Source organism: Staurois parvus, unplaced genomic scaffold, assembly GCF_062004578.1.
Source record: "Staurois parvus isolate SC_StPar_1 unplaced genomic scaffold, SC_StPar_1.0 ptg000045l, whole genome shotgun sequence".
In the NCBI taxonomy this organism is placed as follows: domain Eukaryota; kingdom Metazoa; phylum Chordata; class Amphibia; order Anura; family Ranidae; genus Staurois; species Staurois parvus.
Window position 1 is genome coordinate 3,433,253 of NW_028317841.1, and position 20,527 is coordinate 3,453,779.

General features: G+C 39.3%; 1 protein-coding gene across 4 annotated transcripts in view; it reads right to left on the bottom strand.

Moving 5' to 3' along the window:
- DOK6 (docking protein 6) overlaps positions 1-20,527 on the bottom strand; it is a 723,957-nt gene that overhangs the window by 564,371 nt on the left and 139,059 nt on the right. Inside the window, exon 3 of one of the 4 annotated variants that reach the window (XM_089664045.1) lies at positions 14,172-14,255. The exons of the other annotated variants lie outside the window; for them this stretch is intronic. Coding sequence (XP_089520171.1) covers positions 14,172-14,195 — 24 coding nt within the window. The 5' untranslated portion in view covers positions 14,196-14,255. The remainder of the gene's footprint in view (positions 1-14,171; positions 14,256-20,527) is intronic. 4 annotated transcript variants of the gene reach the window in all.

Here is a 20,527-nt window from a genome sequence, read left to right on the forward strand (position 1 = left end):
TGGTAAACACAGGTTTTCTTTGTTTCTATTATAACATTTTGCAAACAGGTAATTTTTCTCCTTTACTGATGTGCTTTGATGAGGCTGCACTGATAGGCAGCATTGATGGGCACTGATGAGGCAGCACTGATGAGGCAGCACTGTAAGGCAGCCCTGATGGGCACTCATAGGCTGCACCGATGAGGTGGCACTAGTGAGGTGGCACTGGAGGGCATTGATGAGGAGCCACTGATGATGCTGCACTTATATGCAGCTCTGATGAACACTGATAAGCGACAATGATGGGCACTGATAGGCAGCACTGAAGGACACTAATAGGTAGCACTGAAGGGCACTGACTGGCAGTACTGACTGACAGCACTGACTGCCAGCACTGACTGACAACACTGATATGTGGCATTGACTGGTGGCACTGATGGACACAGATTGGCAGCACTGCTGGGCAGCACTGTTGGGAACTGATGGGCAGCACTGATGGACAGTGATGGGCAGCACTGTTGGTACTGATGGACAACACTGTTGGGCACTTTTGGGGCTGCACTGATAATCAGGGCACTGATAATTAGTGCCCTGATTATCAGTGCAGATGTTTGCTTTGACAGTTGCAGATTACCAGCAGTACTTTCTTCCCGCTGTGACAGTGTGAGGAAAGTACTGCCGATAACCGGCAAGTGTATTTACATAGTGGTGAGTTGTGATTGGACACAGCTGATCACATTGCAAAAGGCTGCTGTGATTGGCCTCTTATCTTGTCATGTGATCAGCTGTGTCCAAAGGAAACATCGATCACAGACAGCACTGGGTGTGTGCCCCTGGGGGCATGCAGGGGGCGTGTTCTGGGAGGACGTCATGTGATGCCCTTCCAGAACTGGATTATGGCGCTATAGCGCGATAGTAAAGTGGTTAAAAAATAGGGTGTTTTTTTCTACTCCAGTGCCAAAAAGAGCAACAGGTTTGCACCACAGCTAAAAAGCATTTTTTGATAAACAAGAAATTCTCAGAACTTGAGCGCACATTTAGCATCCATGCAAAAAGAAATAGTGTCTTATTTTAATTACTAGCTATGGAAAAAGCATACAGATTTGCACAGCTAAAAAGTCTTTTTGAGCAATCTGCGAGATTAAGCAGACATTAAACATCTGAAAAAAAATATTAGTGTCTTGTTTTGGAAACTGACATAGGAAATAGCATGCAGGTTTTCACCACAGATAGAAATCCTTTTTGATCAGGTCACAATATGTCCGAGAGACAAAGCAGGCATTTAGCATCTGCAAAAAAATTGTGTCTTTTTTGAACACCAATGAGGTAAACTGCAAACAGGTTTGCACCACAGCTAAAAAGCATGTTTAGACAGGCTGCAATTTCAAAGAACCTGAGCAGGCATTTAGCATCCATAAAACACAACTGGTGCAGTGTTACTGATGCATGCACCATTCTTGTTGCTTCCTTAAGCAGTCACAATAAAGTGCATACATCCTATATCAGCAGTTACTGGCATGGGGAAGAGCCCAGCTTCACTGAGCATGTCATTCAGGCACTCGTTGGGGTCTCTCTGCTGCATGTGCAGCCACTGCGGCATGGCCAAAAACAAGTTCAACCTGGTGGACATTGCACAGATCAGATGGTTTGTGTGTTTCTGCCCCAATGTTGCTCCTGTTCCCTAGGCAAACCAGCATTGCATGACATCTTTTAGTCTGAGTCAATGCATAACCTCATGAATGACTTAGTGGAAGAGGGAATTTAGGAGGAGGAGGTGGAGTGGACTGTTGGGTCTGTTATTATTGCATTCAATGAAGATGGCCTTACAGTCTCTAGTCAGAGAAACCAGAGAAACTTCAAAGTATCAGAAGAAAATATACAACACTACAGTATAGTAATATATATATATATATATAAAACTTAGAATTGTGTATATAGCACTAAACTTTAGAACTATATACCAAAATCACTTTTTTCCCCTTAAAGTGTTACTAAACTCAGGATCCTGCATTAACATTAACCATATCTGGTCTCCCACAGTACACAGAACATGGAAGTGCAATTATTTTAGTAAATATAAACTGCTAAATACCTTTTCTCAACAGCAGTATATATCAGTCTTGTGACTTCTATCAGTGTCCAGCCGAGCACATGTTAAAGCTTGTAGGAGGAGTTTTAAATTTGCTCTAGGAGAATGCAAAACCCCTGTCTGGACAGTGCTGATTGTCCCTGTGCTGACCATGTGCAGAGTGACTCCATGCGATTATCAAGGCATAAGAGGGGGACACTGGAAGAAGGGGAGATCAGAGAAGTCAGGATCAAACAGCATTTTTGCACAATGCAGAAGATCAAACCCCTAGGTTCCATGGTGAGTATATCAACCATGCTTTACTGCATGTACAGACTGATGTTACTGTTGTGGGTTTAGTAACACTTTAAACAAATGCCAGCTGTCCTTCATTAACATTAAATAAAGAAGCAACACACTAGCAAAAGATTGCTGTAAAAGCAGCCTTTCATAGTTTGTGGGCTGCAAATTCACTGTATCAACATTGGCCAGAGGTCAGGTGCATGGCCTTGACTAATGATGGCTTAAGCAATGCATTTTGGATCTTGTCTCAACATCTGAACAATGAATGTTCTGTCCGAACATACGTTCAGACTGAAGGCTCAGTTCATTTTTACATACAACCCTGGTACATTATAATGATACAGAGAGATGTGCTGATGTCATCACCACTCCCTGTATCACTGAAGTCTGACCAGCACTGGTGAAGAGGCAATGAGGAAGATGATTCTGTGCATTACCTGACTATCCTAAAGACATCTGAAAAGTTAAAGTATAACTTTTGTAGTACTATAAGGGGGCAACTAGGAGGGTAGGTTGTAGCCTAGAGTTGGGCTTTAAATGTTCTTAAAGTCTAAGTACACTCTAAATATCCAGTTGAATACAAGGGAAATTAAAAACAGGATTTTGTGTTGATCATTTGCTTTGTCCTTAGAAAACCAATCTAAAATATTTGTTTTCCTTAAATACATAGTGATAGGCAGTGTTAAGCAGATGCTATCCAGATGTCTTTTATTACTAAACCTAGCTGTTTAGGGTATTGCTTAATAAAGTATCTCGTATCATACATTGAAGTGGAACTAAAGTTCTGCTGTTGTTTGCTGTGAGAAGACAGGCTTTTTATTGCAGAAGAGACATGCAATACAGTGCCTTGAAAAAGTATTCATACCCCTAGACATTTTCCACATTTTGTCATGTTACAACCAAAAATGTAAATGTTCATTGGGATTTTATGTGATAGACAAAGTGGCACAGAATTGCAAAGTGGAAGGAAAACGATAAATAGTTTTCAAAATTTTTTATAAATGAATATCTGAAAAGTGTGACGTGCATTTGTATTCAGCCCCCTGGAGTCAAGTTTCTACCAGCTTTGCACATCTAGAGAGTGAAATTGTTGCCCACTCTTCTTTGCAAAATAGCTTAAGTTCTTTCAGATTGGATGGAGAGCGTCTGTGAACAGCAATTGTCAAGTCTTGCCACAGATTCTCAATTTGATTTAGGTCTGGACTTTGAGTAGGCCATTTCAACACATGAATGTGCTTTGATTTAAACCCTTCCATTGTAGCTCTGGCTGTCAATGTCCTGCTGGAAGGTGAACCTCTGCCCCAGTCTCAAGTCTTTTACAGACTCTAACAGGTTTTCTAGAATTGCCCTGTATTTGGTTTCATCCATCTTCCCATCAACTCTGACCAGCTTCTGTGTCCCTGCTAAAGAAAAGTATCCCCACAACATGATACTGCCACCAACATGTTTCATGATGGGGATGGTGTGTTGAGGTTGATGTGCAGTGTTAGTGTACTGGAATGACAGTCGCCTGCTCAGGAGCAATGTTATCTCATGCTGGTCAATTAAGCTGGCAGAAAACCGGTGCACTGAGAAGATGCCAGTGGTAGAGAGGAACAGGACCATTGGAGGAAAGGTAAGTATAAACTGCCTTTACAGTAGTTCTACTTTAAATCTAAAGTACAGTACTCAACTGTAATATTCTTCCCGGTATGTTGCCAGTGTGATTGCCAGTGTTATCGTATGTGCATGAAAACAACCAACAGTCACAAAAGACATTTAAGGTCAATATGGAAATGCTGTAGGTTTTCATATAACTTCCAAAAATTCATTTTATCATGTTCATTTTTATTATGATAAACCATGGTGCTCATCACCCAGTTAAATGTAAAATGTAAATGATGACTAGAAGTAAGTGTTAAATTTCCACATTATTAAGCTATCACTACTGATTACAATGTATTTTATTTCCATAAATTACAGCATGAACTCTGGTATAAATAATTCATTTGATCTGGATGCTGTAACAATGATTTCTTTGTCTGAGCTTTATTTACACTCTCTGTGATTGAGTATCCATTTGAATATTATTCTTTATTTAATTAACAATCCACTAATGAAAGAGCATATAGGAAACCACAGTTTCATATAATAGATCTTATTTAATAAGTCTGTAAGCTCAATTAATGTTAACCAGGGATGCACACACTAGGAACGAGGTTCAAGTTCATGATGATGCAATGTTCACAGATAAATTTACCTGTCCACAATTTGTTCCCTGGGTAATGTAAATAACCATATTTGACCTAAACGCCCATGCAATCCTCTGGCTCTTACTGCAGGCAAAAGCCATTCATTTAGTGGTGGTATTACTACTTCCACTAAATGACAATTTCTCTCTGCAGGCCGCAAATGCCTTTGGATGCAAGTATGCCAGTAGCTGTACATCAGGTTTGGTTGCTAGGATGTTGGTAGCTGCCTGTGCCCTAGCAACCAAGAATGCTGTACAGGCTAGTTGTATGTGTCCTGGCAACTGATGATGTCATTGGTTCTACGATACTGATAGCTACACAGTCATTGGTTGCTATGGATCACTGTGTTTTTTTTAACACAGTAAATGTGTTATTTGTTTACTTTCATCCTTTTTTGTATGTATACGTATTCAAGTGGGCGGCCCATTATTTTATAGGGCCTTTAGGTTTTTCATAATCCCCTCATTGCATGCCCCCGTATCCACTGTGAGACCCATCAGCATGGGTACAAGGTGCTTTGCAGAGGGGAAGGGACCCTGGTAAGGTACCCTTCCCATGGTCAAGGCATATGACCTGGTATGGTTCATAGAGGGAGTCTAGTATGGATTTTGGGGAGACCCTATGTAGTGTTCTTTCTACTTGTTTTTGTGGGGTCCCTTGTGAAATTTATACTAGACTGTCATCAATGATAATCATCTTGTATGGGTTTTTAGGGGGGTCCTGGTTGCTTTGTTTACAAACAGAATGAAGTGGCCAGGAAATGTTTAACCACTTGACCTCTGGAAGATTTTACCCCCTTCATGACTAGGGCATTTTTTTCCTATTCAGCACTGTGCTACTTTAATTCGCAATTGCTTAAAATAAAAAATAATTAAAAATTTTTAAAAAATTTTAAAAATTATAATTTTTTTTGTACTGTCACCAGTCTGTGTCCCTGATCACCGCCACACCAGTTATATGATGATGTTGTACTGCACTGGTGGCAGTATGTAAAAAATTAAATGTGACTTTTTTTTTTAATTTCTTCATTTTCTGAAAAATTATGACAAAAAAATTACTTAAACAAACTCACCATGCCGCTTATGAAATACGTTGGGCTGTCTACTTTTCAAAAAGTGGTCATTTGGGGGATATCTGTACTGTTTTGACATTTTTGGACCTCAAGAAATTAGATTGGCTGTCAGTACTTCAGGATTGATCAATTTTCAGATATATACCATAGTTTGTGAACTCTATAACTTTCCTACAGACTAAATTATAAACACTGATTTGGGTTATTTTCACCAAAGAATTGTAGCAGAATATATCTTGGCCTAAATTTATAAAGAACAATTATTTATTTGCAAACTTTTATAACAGAAACAAAGAAATGTTTTTTTTTTTCAAAATGTATTACTTTTTTCTCTTTTTTAAGATTTGTTTTCATATTACACTACGATCAAAGTAGTATTATGTTACCATAGTAACTACTTTGGGGAAGTGATTAGTATTTTTTTTTTTTTACACAATTTGATTGCTCATAGCAAAGAATTTATTTGCTATAAGCAAGCATTTAACTGTATGAAATCGATTTATTCAGATTTTTTTGTTGTGATTAGCTGTGATTGGCTACGGCTAATCACATGACTCAGATGGGCTGTGACTGGCCCAGCTTGTGCATGTGATCACTGTGACCATTCACAGCTAGACACACTTGTATACAATGGATGGCATGAAAGGAAGCCATCCATTGTATACAACTGTCATGTGACCTGCTGTGATTGGTCACAGCAGGTCACATGGTACTGGCAACGGGGCTGGTACACAGATCTGTCATTGGCCATGTCCAAGGTACACAGCTGGTGACAGATCTTGCAACAGCGTGGCCCTGCGGGCACACGCAATGCACAATCCGGGAAGGTTCGCCCGGCTGTCATATTCCTATAGGTCAGGCAGGAAGTGGTTAAACATGGAAAGGAACTTTTTTTGACATGAAACTTCTATTGACCACAACAGGGTTAGCATTAAAGTTTGCAATTTCAGGATTTTTGAGCGTGTTTGCCAAACGTGCCTGTGAATTGATTCCAAGCAGATTCAACCATCAGTGGTACACAAAGAAATTCATCTTGGGTCTAGAGAACAGAACATGAGGAAAATATCGCTGATTTGCTTTGAATCAAAATTCATTGATAATCAGTGGTCTGCAATTTGTGTAATTTTTGAGACACAGACACAGATTGCTATCTCATTTCCAACACACCAATATAATGAGTGTAATTTAAAAAATGTCAGGTATATCCAAATAGTTTTAAAAATTAAAGTAAAAAGTTTGGAAATTGTAGCATTAAAGCTTTGTGTATTAGGCCTATTGAGTGGGGAGGAAGAGGGTGTGAATGGGTGATGAGGGTTAGGCAGATAAACAAATGGTAAACTACAAGCACATGCACTTATTACTAGAATCCAGGAACTGATAATCAATTTTCAAATACAGTATACTAATAACTGCACTATTTGGAGAAAAAAAAACAATTCAACAAAATTCCTAGCACATCCATGTACATTTCACCATGAAGAATGGTCTGAAGAAGGAGGGCATGCTCCTCAACACGTCACCATTGTTGCTGATCACATCTGGTAGTGGCGTCACTTCCACCCGCCCAGCTGCCTTCCACTCCAATTTGGAAGCCCTGGGAGTCTGTAGAACATGCCCACACCCTCGTCCATCCTGTGGACTGGGTACTGATAACAGCTATATATACAGCACTACATGCCTATGTACATCTTCCTATTGTGAGTGAATTATTTTGTGACCATTAAAACATTGTTTTTAATACTACACCTAGATAGCACTTGTTCTCCTTTTCCATTGGTTTACCTTACAGAGTGATCTCCTGCTCTAACCCACAAGCTGCCTCCTAGTGGATGGTTCTTGACCTATAAGGTCTTTTTGGACTTTTCTATCCAGTGTGTTTGACACCATGGTTTTCCCCTGTTGTGCCCATCTGTTGTTTATCTTTCCCCTCTAGCCCTTTAACCACAGACCAAAGTAACCAAACAAACAGTAAGCCCACAGCATTTTATCTTGGTCCCATTCCCTCTGTCCTTGGCACTATTTTAGTTCTAATTGTGAATTCTTCCCAGCATCCAAGCAATAAACTTCACCCACAACCGTGTATAAATTCTCCTTCTTTCCTAATTTCTTTAGGTGTTCAATTCTCACATCTTCACTCCAATATCTTCATTTTCATACCATCAAAATGCACATAAAACACACATAGTGCATTATCCTTTTACATTTAAGAATTATGCTAATAAATCACACTCACAAAATGTGCCAAAAATCCATGCGTGTCAAATCCACCAAGAGTTCACTTCTATTTATCTGCGATTCCTATTCTTACCCTCTAAATATATCTTTATCACCATATTGCAGGTTATCCTCAATACGTGAATTCCTCCTTCCAAAGATGGTTAAACCCTCCAAAAAAATTTTTTTTTGTACATAGTGTAATACTGTCTGTCCATCAATATCATGCTCACCAGTGCTCCACTCTTTTCAAGAATATGACCACCAGTGAAGAAGCAACCACCAGTAAGAAAAGCGATCCACCACCTCTCAAACCATGCACCTTACCAGAGTACATTAGGCAGATAGCCTTGGACAGAACCACTCCTCCCGACCAGCATTGCTCCCATTAATCCCACCGATAGCAGTATATGGGTCAAAACATGTAGGCATACATCATGTAATAACATTTTAAACCAGCGGTTTACTGACATAAAAAGCACTTACAAACAAATGGTGTACATCAGCGTTGTCCCTCTATTCCAGCCCTCATCCAAGATGGCTGCCACACAACTTCTGGTCTACGTCTGACGTTACTTCTGACGCATTTTGTCATTTCCGACTTTGTCAAAAGATCAAAGTCGGAAATGACGAAAAACGTCAGCCAAAGTGACATCAGACGTAGACCGGAAGGCAAGCTATCTGAGAACCCAAATCTTATTTTATAAGAATTACAGAGATTTTTAATAAGAAGACACCAGAAACCACATCCCATATACCTAAATTAGACCAATTTCATACAGTATTAATGAAACTCACTGCTGATTAAATAATTAAAGCCATTAACTTAAATTAGCTGTATTCCTTAATGGCTATTAGGGATAAGCAAACAGAGTCAAGTTCAGTTCACTGGACATTCACTGAATCTAGGGAATTCCACAAACCCCAAACATAGAGCCCAATCCCCACTGAAATATTGGGGAGCCTAATCTTGTAATTCCTTGTACCAATGCAAAATCATTTTTAAAATATAGTTCAGCAAAGAGCAGGTCTTTTAGTGTGGCATAAAGAGCATAATTAAACATAGATAATTACTTCAAATAACATGCATGGGGGTTGATTTAAACTTGCATGTGTAGTCGTGTTCCCAATGTGACATGGGGTGGTTAGCTCTTGTGGTAGATGTGCTAATTTAGTGAGTCCATGGTAGATGGGAGCTATTCTAAAGGGCTCAGTAGCCCACTTTTATTTAAAAGAAAGCAAAAATGAATGACTTCCCACACAGGGGATCTTCTCCAGCTTCAGAAAAAAAGGCAAACACTGGAAAATGCCAAGCCACCTGGCTCAAAAGTTCACTCAACTTCAATTGCAGTATTACCCTACACCTCTTACCAGTCTCCCTGATGGTGTTGTCCAGCTCTCCTAAATGCTTTGCTCTCTAGCCTTTAGTCACAACACCCTGCTGTATAACCCACCTCTGGCCTATGGACTGGGACTCTCCTGACACCTCGATAGGAGCTGACCTGACACCAGGCACTGAGACCTCTATCTATTGGTTTTTGGCTGGGACCTCTGATCCCTTAATGAGACCTTCAGTTTCCCCCACTGGGTGCAGTCTCAGAGCTGAGTATATAACGACACCTAGCAAAACTCAGACAGCATTAAATGTTCCGGTCTAGAGCTGCAGAATCCAGAGAAAGCCAAAACCACAGCTTTCTCTGCCCAGAAACACTTTTCTGGAACGTTGCATTCACCCTAAATGCGAATCCTGTGTCACATTTTCCTACATTCTCACAGTGACAGAGTCTCGTGCGTCAATGTACTCCAGCAAAAAGTGACTTGTAGGGATTTTGAGGGGAACCACACCCTTTTTTTCCTAAATGGACAATAAACATTGTTTTAAAAAGTGTCCTTTTAAGAAAAAAATGGATCAGGGGCCACTGGATAAGGACAGAAAAAAAACCAATAGCATGGGGAATCCATGGTGCACGTTTATCCAGGCATGCAGCCTGCCTGACCAGGAAGTGGAGGGAAAGTGTGCCCCCTACTGACTCATAATCCACATGCCCTCATTACCCACATGCCCTCAACATTTGGAAGATACCATCAATGATCAACCATCTCTATGAATTTTGTAAAATGCAAACTTCATTGGGTGATGGTTAATGACAAACATTCATGTACACTGGATTCACCTGGAATACTGAGGCCATGGAGTGCTGACCTCTTTCTCTTCTCTCCTATATCTTAATGTTTTCTTTTCTATATTTTTTATAGTTGACTGTCTCTCTAATACATAGTAGGTCTGGAACTCCTTTACTGTTCTTTTCCTATTATGGAATGGTATGCCTAAATTGACTAGGTATACTGTTAATACAGCTCTACAAGCTCTTGTATTTTTCTGTATATAAACACATCTGTTGAATTCAAGTAACCAATGTTTCTTAATAAGGCCAGGAAAATGTTCTTGTATTGACATAATTCTGCACATGATAGCATTTCTATTCCTATGGTGTGTAGCTCATTTTTAACCGCTTACCTACCGCCCTATAGCAGATATACTGCTACGGGGCGGCCGCTCTGCACAAAATCATGTAAATATACGTGATTTTGCATTTCCGGGTAGGGGGCGCGCACATGCCGCCCTACCCACCCTGACATTGGTTGCAGAGGATGTAAATCACAGGGTCCTGGCCAGCGATTCTTGACCGGTACTTGGTGATTGCCGCTAAAACTGAGAGGGGAGCGATCTGTGTATAAACAACACAGATCTCTCTCCTGTCAGCATGGACATGCTACTTTCTCTTTCTCTGCACAGCATGTCTCTCTAGTAAAACAGCACACAGTGTAAGCACAATACAACACACTTTTAACCCTTTGATCGCTCCAGATATTAACCCCTTCCTGCCCAGAGTCATTAGTACAGTGTCAGAATGAAATAAATCTGGCTAGAGTCCTCTTCAAAACACATAGAAAATCCATACCAGACTCTTTGGTCCCAGTACTGATTTTAAAGTGTGTTACCCTAAATACTTGTTTTTTAATATGTGTTTGTTTACATATGTGTATTTTATAAATTATAGTCTATATCAATCTTTAATCTGAAGCACCTGGTTGATCCTACTAGTCACCTTTCTTCCTTGTTCAAAATTGACCACATAAAGCACCCAAGCTGATCTTTGCTTGTGTGGTCAGTTTTCATCCTTCAGAGGTACAGGACATGATGCAGTCACACAGCTTGACTGTATTGGGTAGTTTGTTCAACCACCACACCCCCTTCCCAATCACAGCCTACCTCTAACACGCAACCATTCCCAATCATAGCCTACCTCTCGAACACACCCCATGTTCAAGCGCACCCTGCATTTTGCCTCAGGCTGAATAAATACAGGCACACTGTGTTTCTGCACTGTGTTTTGTAACCTCACTCCCCCCTCCTCACTATTAGGAAGAAAAGATGCATGGTCACATTTTAACTTTGTAAAAAAGGTAAGAAATATAATTTCTTTAACTAAGCAAAAACAGTTATGGTGCTTGCATAGGTATAACTGTATTAGAAAGTGTCTATAATAATGTATATTCACAACCACTTTAAAGGAAACGCCAAGAAAAGAAGCAAAAAAATGTGAGGTCATACTAAAACTGTAAATGAGCATGCAGTCAGGCTGGCCAGGAAAGGTGGGGGGATGGGTATGTGGCCCCCCCTCCTGAACCATATCAGGCCACATGCCCTCAACATGGAAAGGAAGATGCAACAGGGACAAGGACCTCTTCCCAGCAACCCTTAATTGGCTGTGGGGGTCTACAGGCCAGGGCTTATCAGAAACTGGAAGACTCCATTAACTATGGCTATGGACCACATAGAATCATTTGGTAAATGCTCACGTCTACTTGTCAACTGGGATAAGTCAATATTACTGACAATAGACCCACTCCCAGAAGCCAATAGACCCTGTCTCCCATGTAAAAGTAGCACAAGAAATAACATACTTTGGTATCCATATTTATTCTGTAGTTGTTGATTTTCTAAAACTAAGTTTAATTTCCATGATACATACTTTGAGATGACATGTGGTGTATTATGGTTACCATAACTCCTATACTTCAAAATCCACTCACCCAGATCCCATTTACATTTTTCAAACAAATGATCAGTCTCTTCTAAGACCTAATTTGGAAGAAAAGACAACCTAGAATTTGGTTGGAGACCCTACAGTACCAATAAAGACCTAGGTGGACTCTTGTTTCTGAATCCTCAAATGTACTTTGTAGCATCACGGACGCAACATGATGGTGAATGGGAATTGAAAGTGTCTTCCTTATATCAGATACTTCAGCTTTTTTTGGGTGGCATCCACTATATCTACTTGAAATCCAAGTGTATATTTAACAAACATCTAGTTGTCCTACAGTAATGTTAATGGAAAGGTGTGGAAAACCACTAAACAAAAAGGGAATGTGCAGACTAATGGCCATATGGGGAAATTAATTTATGCCTGTAGTGGCTAAGTTTCAGGGGTTTCAGAATTGGAAAGCCACTTGTGTACTTACATTCCAACAGCTCTTTGCAACTTTCAATTTAAAACCATTTTCATGTTTACAATCAAAATTCTCTTTGGGGAAATAAACCTTCTACCAGTATCTCTAATTATGTCATGTGATGAGATAGCAATTTGGGTTTACAAGCCTGACATTTGCAGATATAGAGCTATTAGATGGCCTCCTTTCTGCATCGCCTAGCAAAGGTTTAATCTCCTTAATATATGTCTACTTACTGCACAAATCCATGGGTCCATTGCCTCTTTGCTGCAGATCACAATGGTAAACAGAAATAGATGAATTTTTGGAGGAATTCTATGACCCAAATGTCATTGTCCTCCACAAGCAAGCTAACTAAATTTATCATATATCATAAACTTAAATTTTTGCATAGGGTAGGCAATTGTGTTGTATGTGACTCTCCACAAGGTGACATCATTCACCTACTATAGAAATGCCCTAAACTCTTAAGATATTGGGATAAAATGCCCAGCAAGAATATTCAGGTGTTTAGGGTACAATTTAACAATACCCACCTCACTTGTATATAAGGATACTTTTCCTCTCCCTTTTCAGATTCATACACTTGAATTTTGTAACTTCTTTATTTGTGGTATGTACAGTGGCAATTATTAGATGGGTCTCCAGCATACCACCCTCATTGGAGCACTGGATTGCTGAATTAACCACTTGCCTACCGAGCACTTTTACCGCCTTCGTGCCCAGGCCAATTTTCAGCTTTCAGCCCTCCCACACTATGAATGACAATTGCGTGGTCATGCAACACTGTACCCATATGAAATTTTTATAATTTTTTTCACACAAATGAGCTTTCTTTTGGTGGTATTAAATTTCCACTGTGTGTTTTATTATTTGCATTATAAACAAAAAAATAGCAAACAATTTAAAAAAAAAACGTTTTTCTTTGTTTCTATTTTAAAATTTAGCAAACAGGTAATTTTTCTCCTTCACTGATGTGCGTTGATGAGGCTGCACTGATATTCAGCACTGATGGGCACTGATAGGCAGCACTAATGGATGCTGATGGGCACTGATGAGGTGGCACGGATAGGCAGCCTTGATGGGCACAGATAGGCTGCACTGATGGGCACTGAAGGGCACTGATAGGTGGCACTGATGAGTGACACTGATGGGCAGCCCTAACTAGTGGCACTGACTGACAGCACTGACTGGGTGGCACTGATGGGTGGCACTGCTGGGCACTGGTGGGTGGCCTTGCTGGGCACTGATCATCTTTGTTATAGTTGCTTGTTATCAGCAGTACTTTCCTTGTGCTGTGACACTGTATTTACTCGGTGATTGCTGTGTCATTGGACACAGCTGTTCATGTGGTAAAAGGCCACTGTGAGTGGCCTTTTACCTCATCACATGATCAGCTGTGTCCGTAGGACACGGCGATCATGGAGATCACCGGGTGCGTGCTGCTGGGGGCGCTCAGGAGGGAGCATTCTGGGAGGAAGTCATAGGGCACCCTCCCAGAACTGGACAACCACGCTGTAGTCGTAGTTCTGCAATAGAGCAGTTTGCAAGTGGTTATATAAGCTAATTCCTTTTGAGAAAGTTATCTATGAAGGATGTGACACTTTTAAGAAGCATGCTCTTTTATGGTTCTAGTGGTTTAAAGCATACGGGGGAGATGAGAACACAGACACAGTTTAAAAAAATAATTATATCAAGGTTTGGCTGACTGGAGGCCAAAAATAGCAGGATTTTTGTAAAACACGAAGGTACATATATCTTATATGCCACTGGTATTGAACTTTACCTGTCTGAAAGTCAAAGGTAACATTTTCAAATACTTTTCTGTAAGCAAACTATACGTTGCGAGTTCTTCCAATATTTGTACAATCTATAAAAAAAAAGTTAGTTTTAAAATAGGAGATTGTGATTTTAATCATTAAAGATTTTCACATTTGCTAGTCTAAAAGTATTACAACATTTTCTCAGTTTATGCATGTTTATTTATTGCAAAATGTAAATAGAGTGAATTGCTTGATGTGCCTTGATGGTTGAATTACACAGCCTGCTCAAAATATTAGGACTCACACAGGCAAATCTTAGAAAGGGGGGGTGAGGACTAATCTGTCTGTAGAACTATCCATTTCTTCCATGCTGACAGATTGACAGTATACAGTACAGAACTGCACAACATTTCTATTTGACCTGTGCTTTTCACCTGTGCTTGGAAGCAGTTTTTCACCGTGTTTTCACTGTAGTAGTGAGTGCAAGTTGATATATTGAGGATATTTAGTATTTGACAGGTCTCATCATTCACATCTACAGAGTGTAAGCATTGCACAAATTACACTTGTAATTGCTTGTGTTGTTGCCAATTTCTAACTACAGGACTTTTTACAGTAAAAAAAAATTGTAATGGTGCCTATAATGTAATTTACCTAACTTATAATAAATAGAGTCACACTTACAAAGAAACACACCAAATATTTTACGTTGTATTATAATTACTAAAAAATGCACAAACTGCCAAGACAATGACATGTTGAAATGAGAATATTTTGAGTCAGGCATTCCAGTAGAAGTCATTGATTAACAAGAGGGATACAGTGTTTTCACATTATAAAATGAATGGTCATTTAGCTTGAATGAAGCTGTGTTTACTTTAATCATCCATTAATGTGCATGCAAAAATCAGGCATCTTATTTTATTTCCCGTTACACAACTAGGTATTCAAGATGAACTTTACCTTACCTCAGTTTACACCATTAAGCTGAGTGAGCATTTATTTTGCAAAGTGAATATGTTCTACTTCTTTTTAAGTCATGTCCAATAAGGTAGAAATTGCAAGAATCATGCAACTTTTTTTATTTCCCGATAAACAACTAGGTATTCAAGGTGAACTTTGCCTTACCTTAGTTTACACCATTAAGCTGAGTGAGCATTTACTTTGCAAAGTTAATATTTTCTACTTCTTTTTAAGTCATGTCCAATAATGTAGAAATAGCATTCTATTTAGGTGTTTAGGGATAACCAACCTAGCCATATATAAAATCAGAATAAATCATAATTTATCTTTGGTTGCTTACTATTTACTGTATAACAGAGTTCTGCTTAAAACGACCACTTTTTCACTTTTGTCTGATAATTACATGTTGTCAAAGAAGAACTATAGGCAAAACTTTTTTTCTTGTAATTTTGGATAGACTAAGGTAAGTTTTATTTTTTTTTTGCCATGTGTCCATTGGGGAGATTTCCCTTTCACTTCCTGTCCAGTAGCCAAAACAAGAAGTGAGAGAAAATCCCTGCAAATCAATGGAATCCTTTGGGGCTCCCAGGTCACCAGAACTAGTATCCTCATTGAAAGATTTCACATATATTACTGTTCCGGGGATGAACCAAAATTTGGAATATTCTTTTACTTTCAATTTCAATGATAATGGTAAGCAGGGTGAATCTCCCTAACGGGGGCACAGACAGAGCAATACACACCTGTCCCAATCCCTCTCCACTCTATCCAAAAGTAAAAAAACAACATTTTCCTTTAGTCATACTTTCATACTATATGTGTCACCAGTATATCATTTATCTGAAGGCACATGCCTTTATGTTTTTTTAAGAAATGTACAGATCTAGTTGTCTAACAAACATAGCAATAACAAAAGCTGGAGACACACACTGCCAGGGGTAAAGCAGCCAACTATTTCTGGATGGTCTGGTTTGCATGCAAACATTGTGTTATTATATTATACTACTACATATACATTACATGTATGAGCTGCATAAAGTTATCAGAACACAATCTTTTTGTGACCCTGGTTATTCAGGTTCAATAGCATGATGATAGAACATAGAGTTTATGATTTTAAAGGACATCAAAAAGTTGCAGAAATCTGTAAGATTGGAAAAGGTTAAACAAATTTCTAAAGGTTTGGGTCCCAATCATTCCACAGTCATTCAGATAATTTACAAATAGCACAAAATCACTATCATTACTATTCTGCGTAGGAGTAGGCATCCTACAAAGATCAGTGCAAGGGAACAATGAATTTGTCTTACATAAAAGAAAACTGTTCATGTTTAGAATTTATATTTCCATCACATCTTTAGACAACAACATGGACTATGATCACTAAAGAGGCCCTGTCTCCAGACCATGTTGTTGTATGTTTCAACAACATACATTTAATGTATTTTTGGCATGTTATGTAACTGTAAAATCCCCTCCCCCCACACACACACACACACACACACACTTTTTCTTGTTCCCATTAGATTTCACCTAGAATATCTTACTGTATATAGATTATGTCTGTATATTTATTTATTCTGAAAGCTCACCTACTGTATGTTTAATCGCTGTCCCACCGCCCTATAGCAGAAATGCTGCTACAGGGCAGCAGGGGTGTGCAAAATCACATATATATATGTGATTTTGCATTTCCAGGTAGGGGGATGCACACAAGTCATGTGCGCGCCCTACCTGCGACGCTATTCGCGGTCTCAGCTGTCAATCACCGGATCCGAGTATTCCCAATGGGGGGAGAGAACTGTACGTAAACAATACAGTTCTCTCCCCTGTCAGCTCCAGCACACTGCTTTGTATGGATATGCATAGCAGAGCCATACAAAGCAGTGTGCTTACAGTTGAAAGCACAGACACAGCTTACTGTAAAACAGCACACAGTACACAGTTAACCCTTTGATCGCCTCAAATGGTAACCCCTTCCTGTCCAGTGCCATTAGTATTGTGTCAGTGCTTTTTATTAGAACTGATCGCTGTATTGATGTCACTGGGGATGTCAGTGACAACAAGTCAGTTTCCCCCAGTGTCAGAATGCCCGTTGCAGTCCCGTTATACGTTGCTGATTGCCGCCATTACTAGAAAAAGAAAAAAAAATTCCAGCATCTATACCACCATTTGTAGACACTATAATTTTCACATAAACCAATTAATTTACATGTATTGAGATTTTTTTTTAGCAAAGACATGCAGCAGAATACATTTTGGCCTAAATTTATGACAAAATTAGATTTTTTCCATTTTTTTACTGAACACGTTTAATAGCAAAAAGTCACAAATATTGTTTTCTTCTCTAAATTGTCTCTTTTTTTTAGGTCAAAGAATGAAAAATGCACAGACGATCAAATACCACCAAAGGAAAGCTTTATTCATGGAAAAAACATAAATTTAATTTGGGTGCAGCGTTGCACGACCGCGCAATTGTCAGTAAAAGTAATGCAGCGCCGTAACACAAAAAATGGCCTGATCAGGAAGGGGGTACATTTTTAAGTTTGGTAATAGCATGATGATAAAAAGGTCTAAGAAACAGTACCATTGAGTGGTGAAAGTGGGGATTTGTTGAGAACACAGTGCCATCCTTGTTTCTCCAAACACCAATGACAAAACAATCAGCTTTAACTTGTGCCTATATTACCAGGCAGAAACGGATGCATTTCTTATAACCTCCACCTAAAACAACCAGATTGAACAGATGAAGTAAAAAAAAAAAGTACTTATTCAGGGTCTAAGAGGCCTAAATGACTTCAAATTAAGCACTTTCATAAAATTGCCATGGCATAAAACCTGTAAAAGAGCTCTGAAGAGGCTATAATGTTTTCTGTTATTAATTTGGTGTTGTATACCTCCATTAAGCCAGGGCCAGTTCATGGTTAGTGTAAAATAGTTGCTAACAGTCCAGGACTACCGCATCGCAACCGTGCCGCAAACGCCGGCCGGGCATTTGCAGGATCGGCACCATAGACTAGAATAGGAGTCTTCAATGCCTCCTGACTCGACCAGAGGCATCCTTTTTGCCACGACGCGATGCTAACGCTCCCGTTAGAACAGCACCATGTGCTGCAATGCGCAGAATTGTCCAAGGCGTTTGGGAAGCGGTAAAAACGCTTCCCAAACGTCTCTCTGTCGCCTGCACACAAAGCTAGTGTGAACGTAGCCTAAGGAGGCACCAAACATGCCTATGTTGTAATGTTCAGAAGATGGATGAGACTCATTACATCTTCTAAGGAGAATATGCATACAATCAATATAATGTTTAATGGCTAATACATTATGATTTATTTTAATCAATAATATGTTTATTGTGAAATGTCCTCATCTGGAAATATTAATATAGTTAGAAAAACTAGTTTGAGGGAGTGATTGTTTAAATATAATAAAACACTTCAGCTTTCCTACATCACACCCCTCAGCTCTCTTGATTGAGTAAGGGTTGGCTGAGTTACACCCTTTGGAGGGTCAGCAAAAGATTCCGCATTTGGCAGCTGGAGCTCTTATTCTCCACTGTAATTATGAGGGATTACTAAGGGACATTCATGAGAACCAATGACGTTAATGCATCAGATTGGAGGTAGAGCCTGTTCACACTAGCTGTATACTAAAATGCTCAGTTTTAGCATGTGGGCTGGTGTCCATTTTTCCAAAAGGTGAGGAGGTGGGGTAATGTGCTGTTTAAGCATATTGCACTGGTTACACTTTTGTTGCTTTTTAACTTGTAAAAATGTACAAAGTTACACTTCATTCAAAAATATGCACTGCAGTGTATTATAATGTGGTGACCTGTGGTGCCAACTGATGTGTTGTTGAAAAATGCAGCATGTCTGCATATTTCAACACCACATGAGTGTTGTTGTGTAAATTGGTTATGCAGAAAACATGTTTTGTCTATGTGTCCTTGCAATGACTGGGGTTGATCAGATGCAGAAACAATGTACATAGTATGAATGGACCCTTACTCTGCAGGGTATTGCAGTCTGCTGGAATTAAAGACCAGGCCAACTTTGCTATGTTTTTTCACTTTTAATCCTATTTATTTAATTATTGCTGTTGTCTATTTTGCAATATCTTTTCTGTAAATTTTTCTTGCACTGTTTTTCTTTCTTCTTCATCAAAATGATATATGTAATCATTAAACTGATTCTCTAAATGATCTAATCAGAAATGAAAGAGTCTTTGAAAAATGCTACCATGTTTTCATGTCCTATCTTCTTGTCTGGAACAACAGATGCTGTGAACAGTGTGGGTTTCTGTTAAAACACATGGTGGCAGCTATCTTTTATGTATTTAAACAGTTAACTGCAGAGTTATCCAACCCCGGTGATGATCATTATCAGTCTACTGGCATTTAGACAATTGTCCATCGAGCTGAAAAATCTCTACGTAGGGTGAGGCTGAGAGCACAGTCATCACATTCTGATGACAGCAGTGGGACTGGAAATTGCTGCTGTCACATATTGTTGACAATGGTGAAGCTGGGGACTGCTGCTGACATAGACAGGATCTCTATACATTTATAATACTAAACTGTAATTATATTTAGAATCCAGAATTTTTTCCCTCAATACATTGCATATTTTGTTTGTGAAATTCCTAAACAAATTTGTACTACATAGATATCAAAGAATCAAAGATAATTACACAACAGTTACAAAATCCAAAGTATGTGAACAGTTCAGTGTGCATAAAAAATAACATAGAAATACCTTTCCGTCCTGAGAGGCATACACTATATTGCCAAAAGTATTGGGACACACCTCCAAATCATTGCATTCAGGTGTTCCAGTCACCTCCATGGTCACAGGTGTATAAATTCAAGCACCTAGCCATGCAGACTGCTTCTACAAACATTTGTGAAAGAAAGGGTCGCTCTCAGGACCTCAGTGAATTCAAGTGTGGTATCGTGATAGGTTGCCACCTGTGTAATAAGTCCATCCATGAATTGCTACTAAATATTCCATGGTCAGTTGTTAGCAGTATTATAACAAAGTGGAAGCAACTGGGAACAACAGCAGCTCAACCATGAAGTGGTAGACCACATAAAATTACAGAGTGGGTCACCTCATGCTGAAATGCACAGTGTACAGAAGTCACCAAGGGGTTTATTTACTAAAGCTGGAGAGTGCAAAATCAGACTCACTTCTGCATAGAAACCAATCAGCTTCCAGGTTTCATTGCCAAAGCTTCATTGAACAAGCTGAGGTTAGAAGCTGATTGGTTTCTATGCAGAAGGGAGTCTGATTTTGGACTCTCCAGCTTTAGTAAATAAACCCCCAACTGTCTGCAGTCAATAGCAACAGACCTCCAAACTTCATGTGGCCTTCAGGTTAGCACAACAACAATGCATAGATAGAGAGCTTCATGGAAT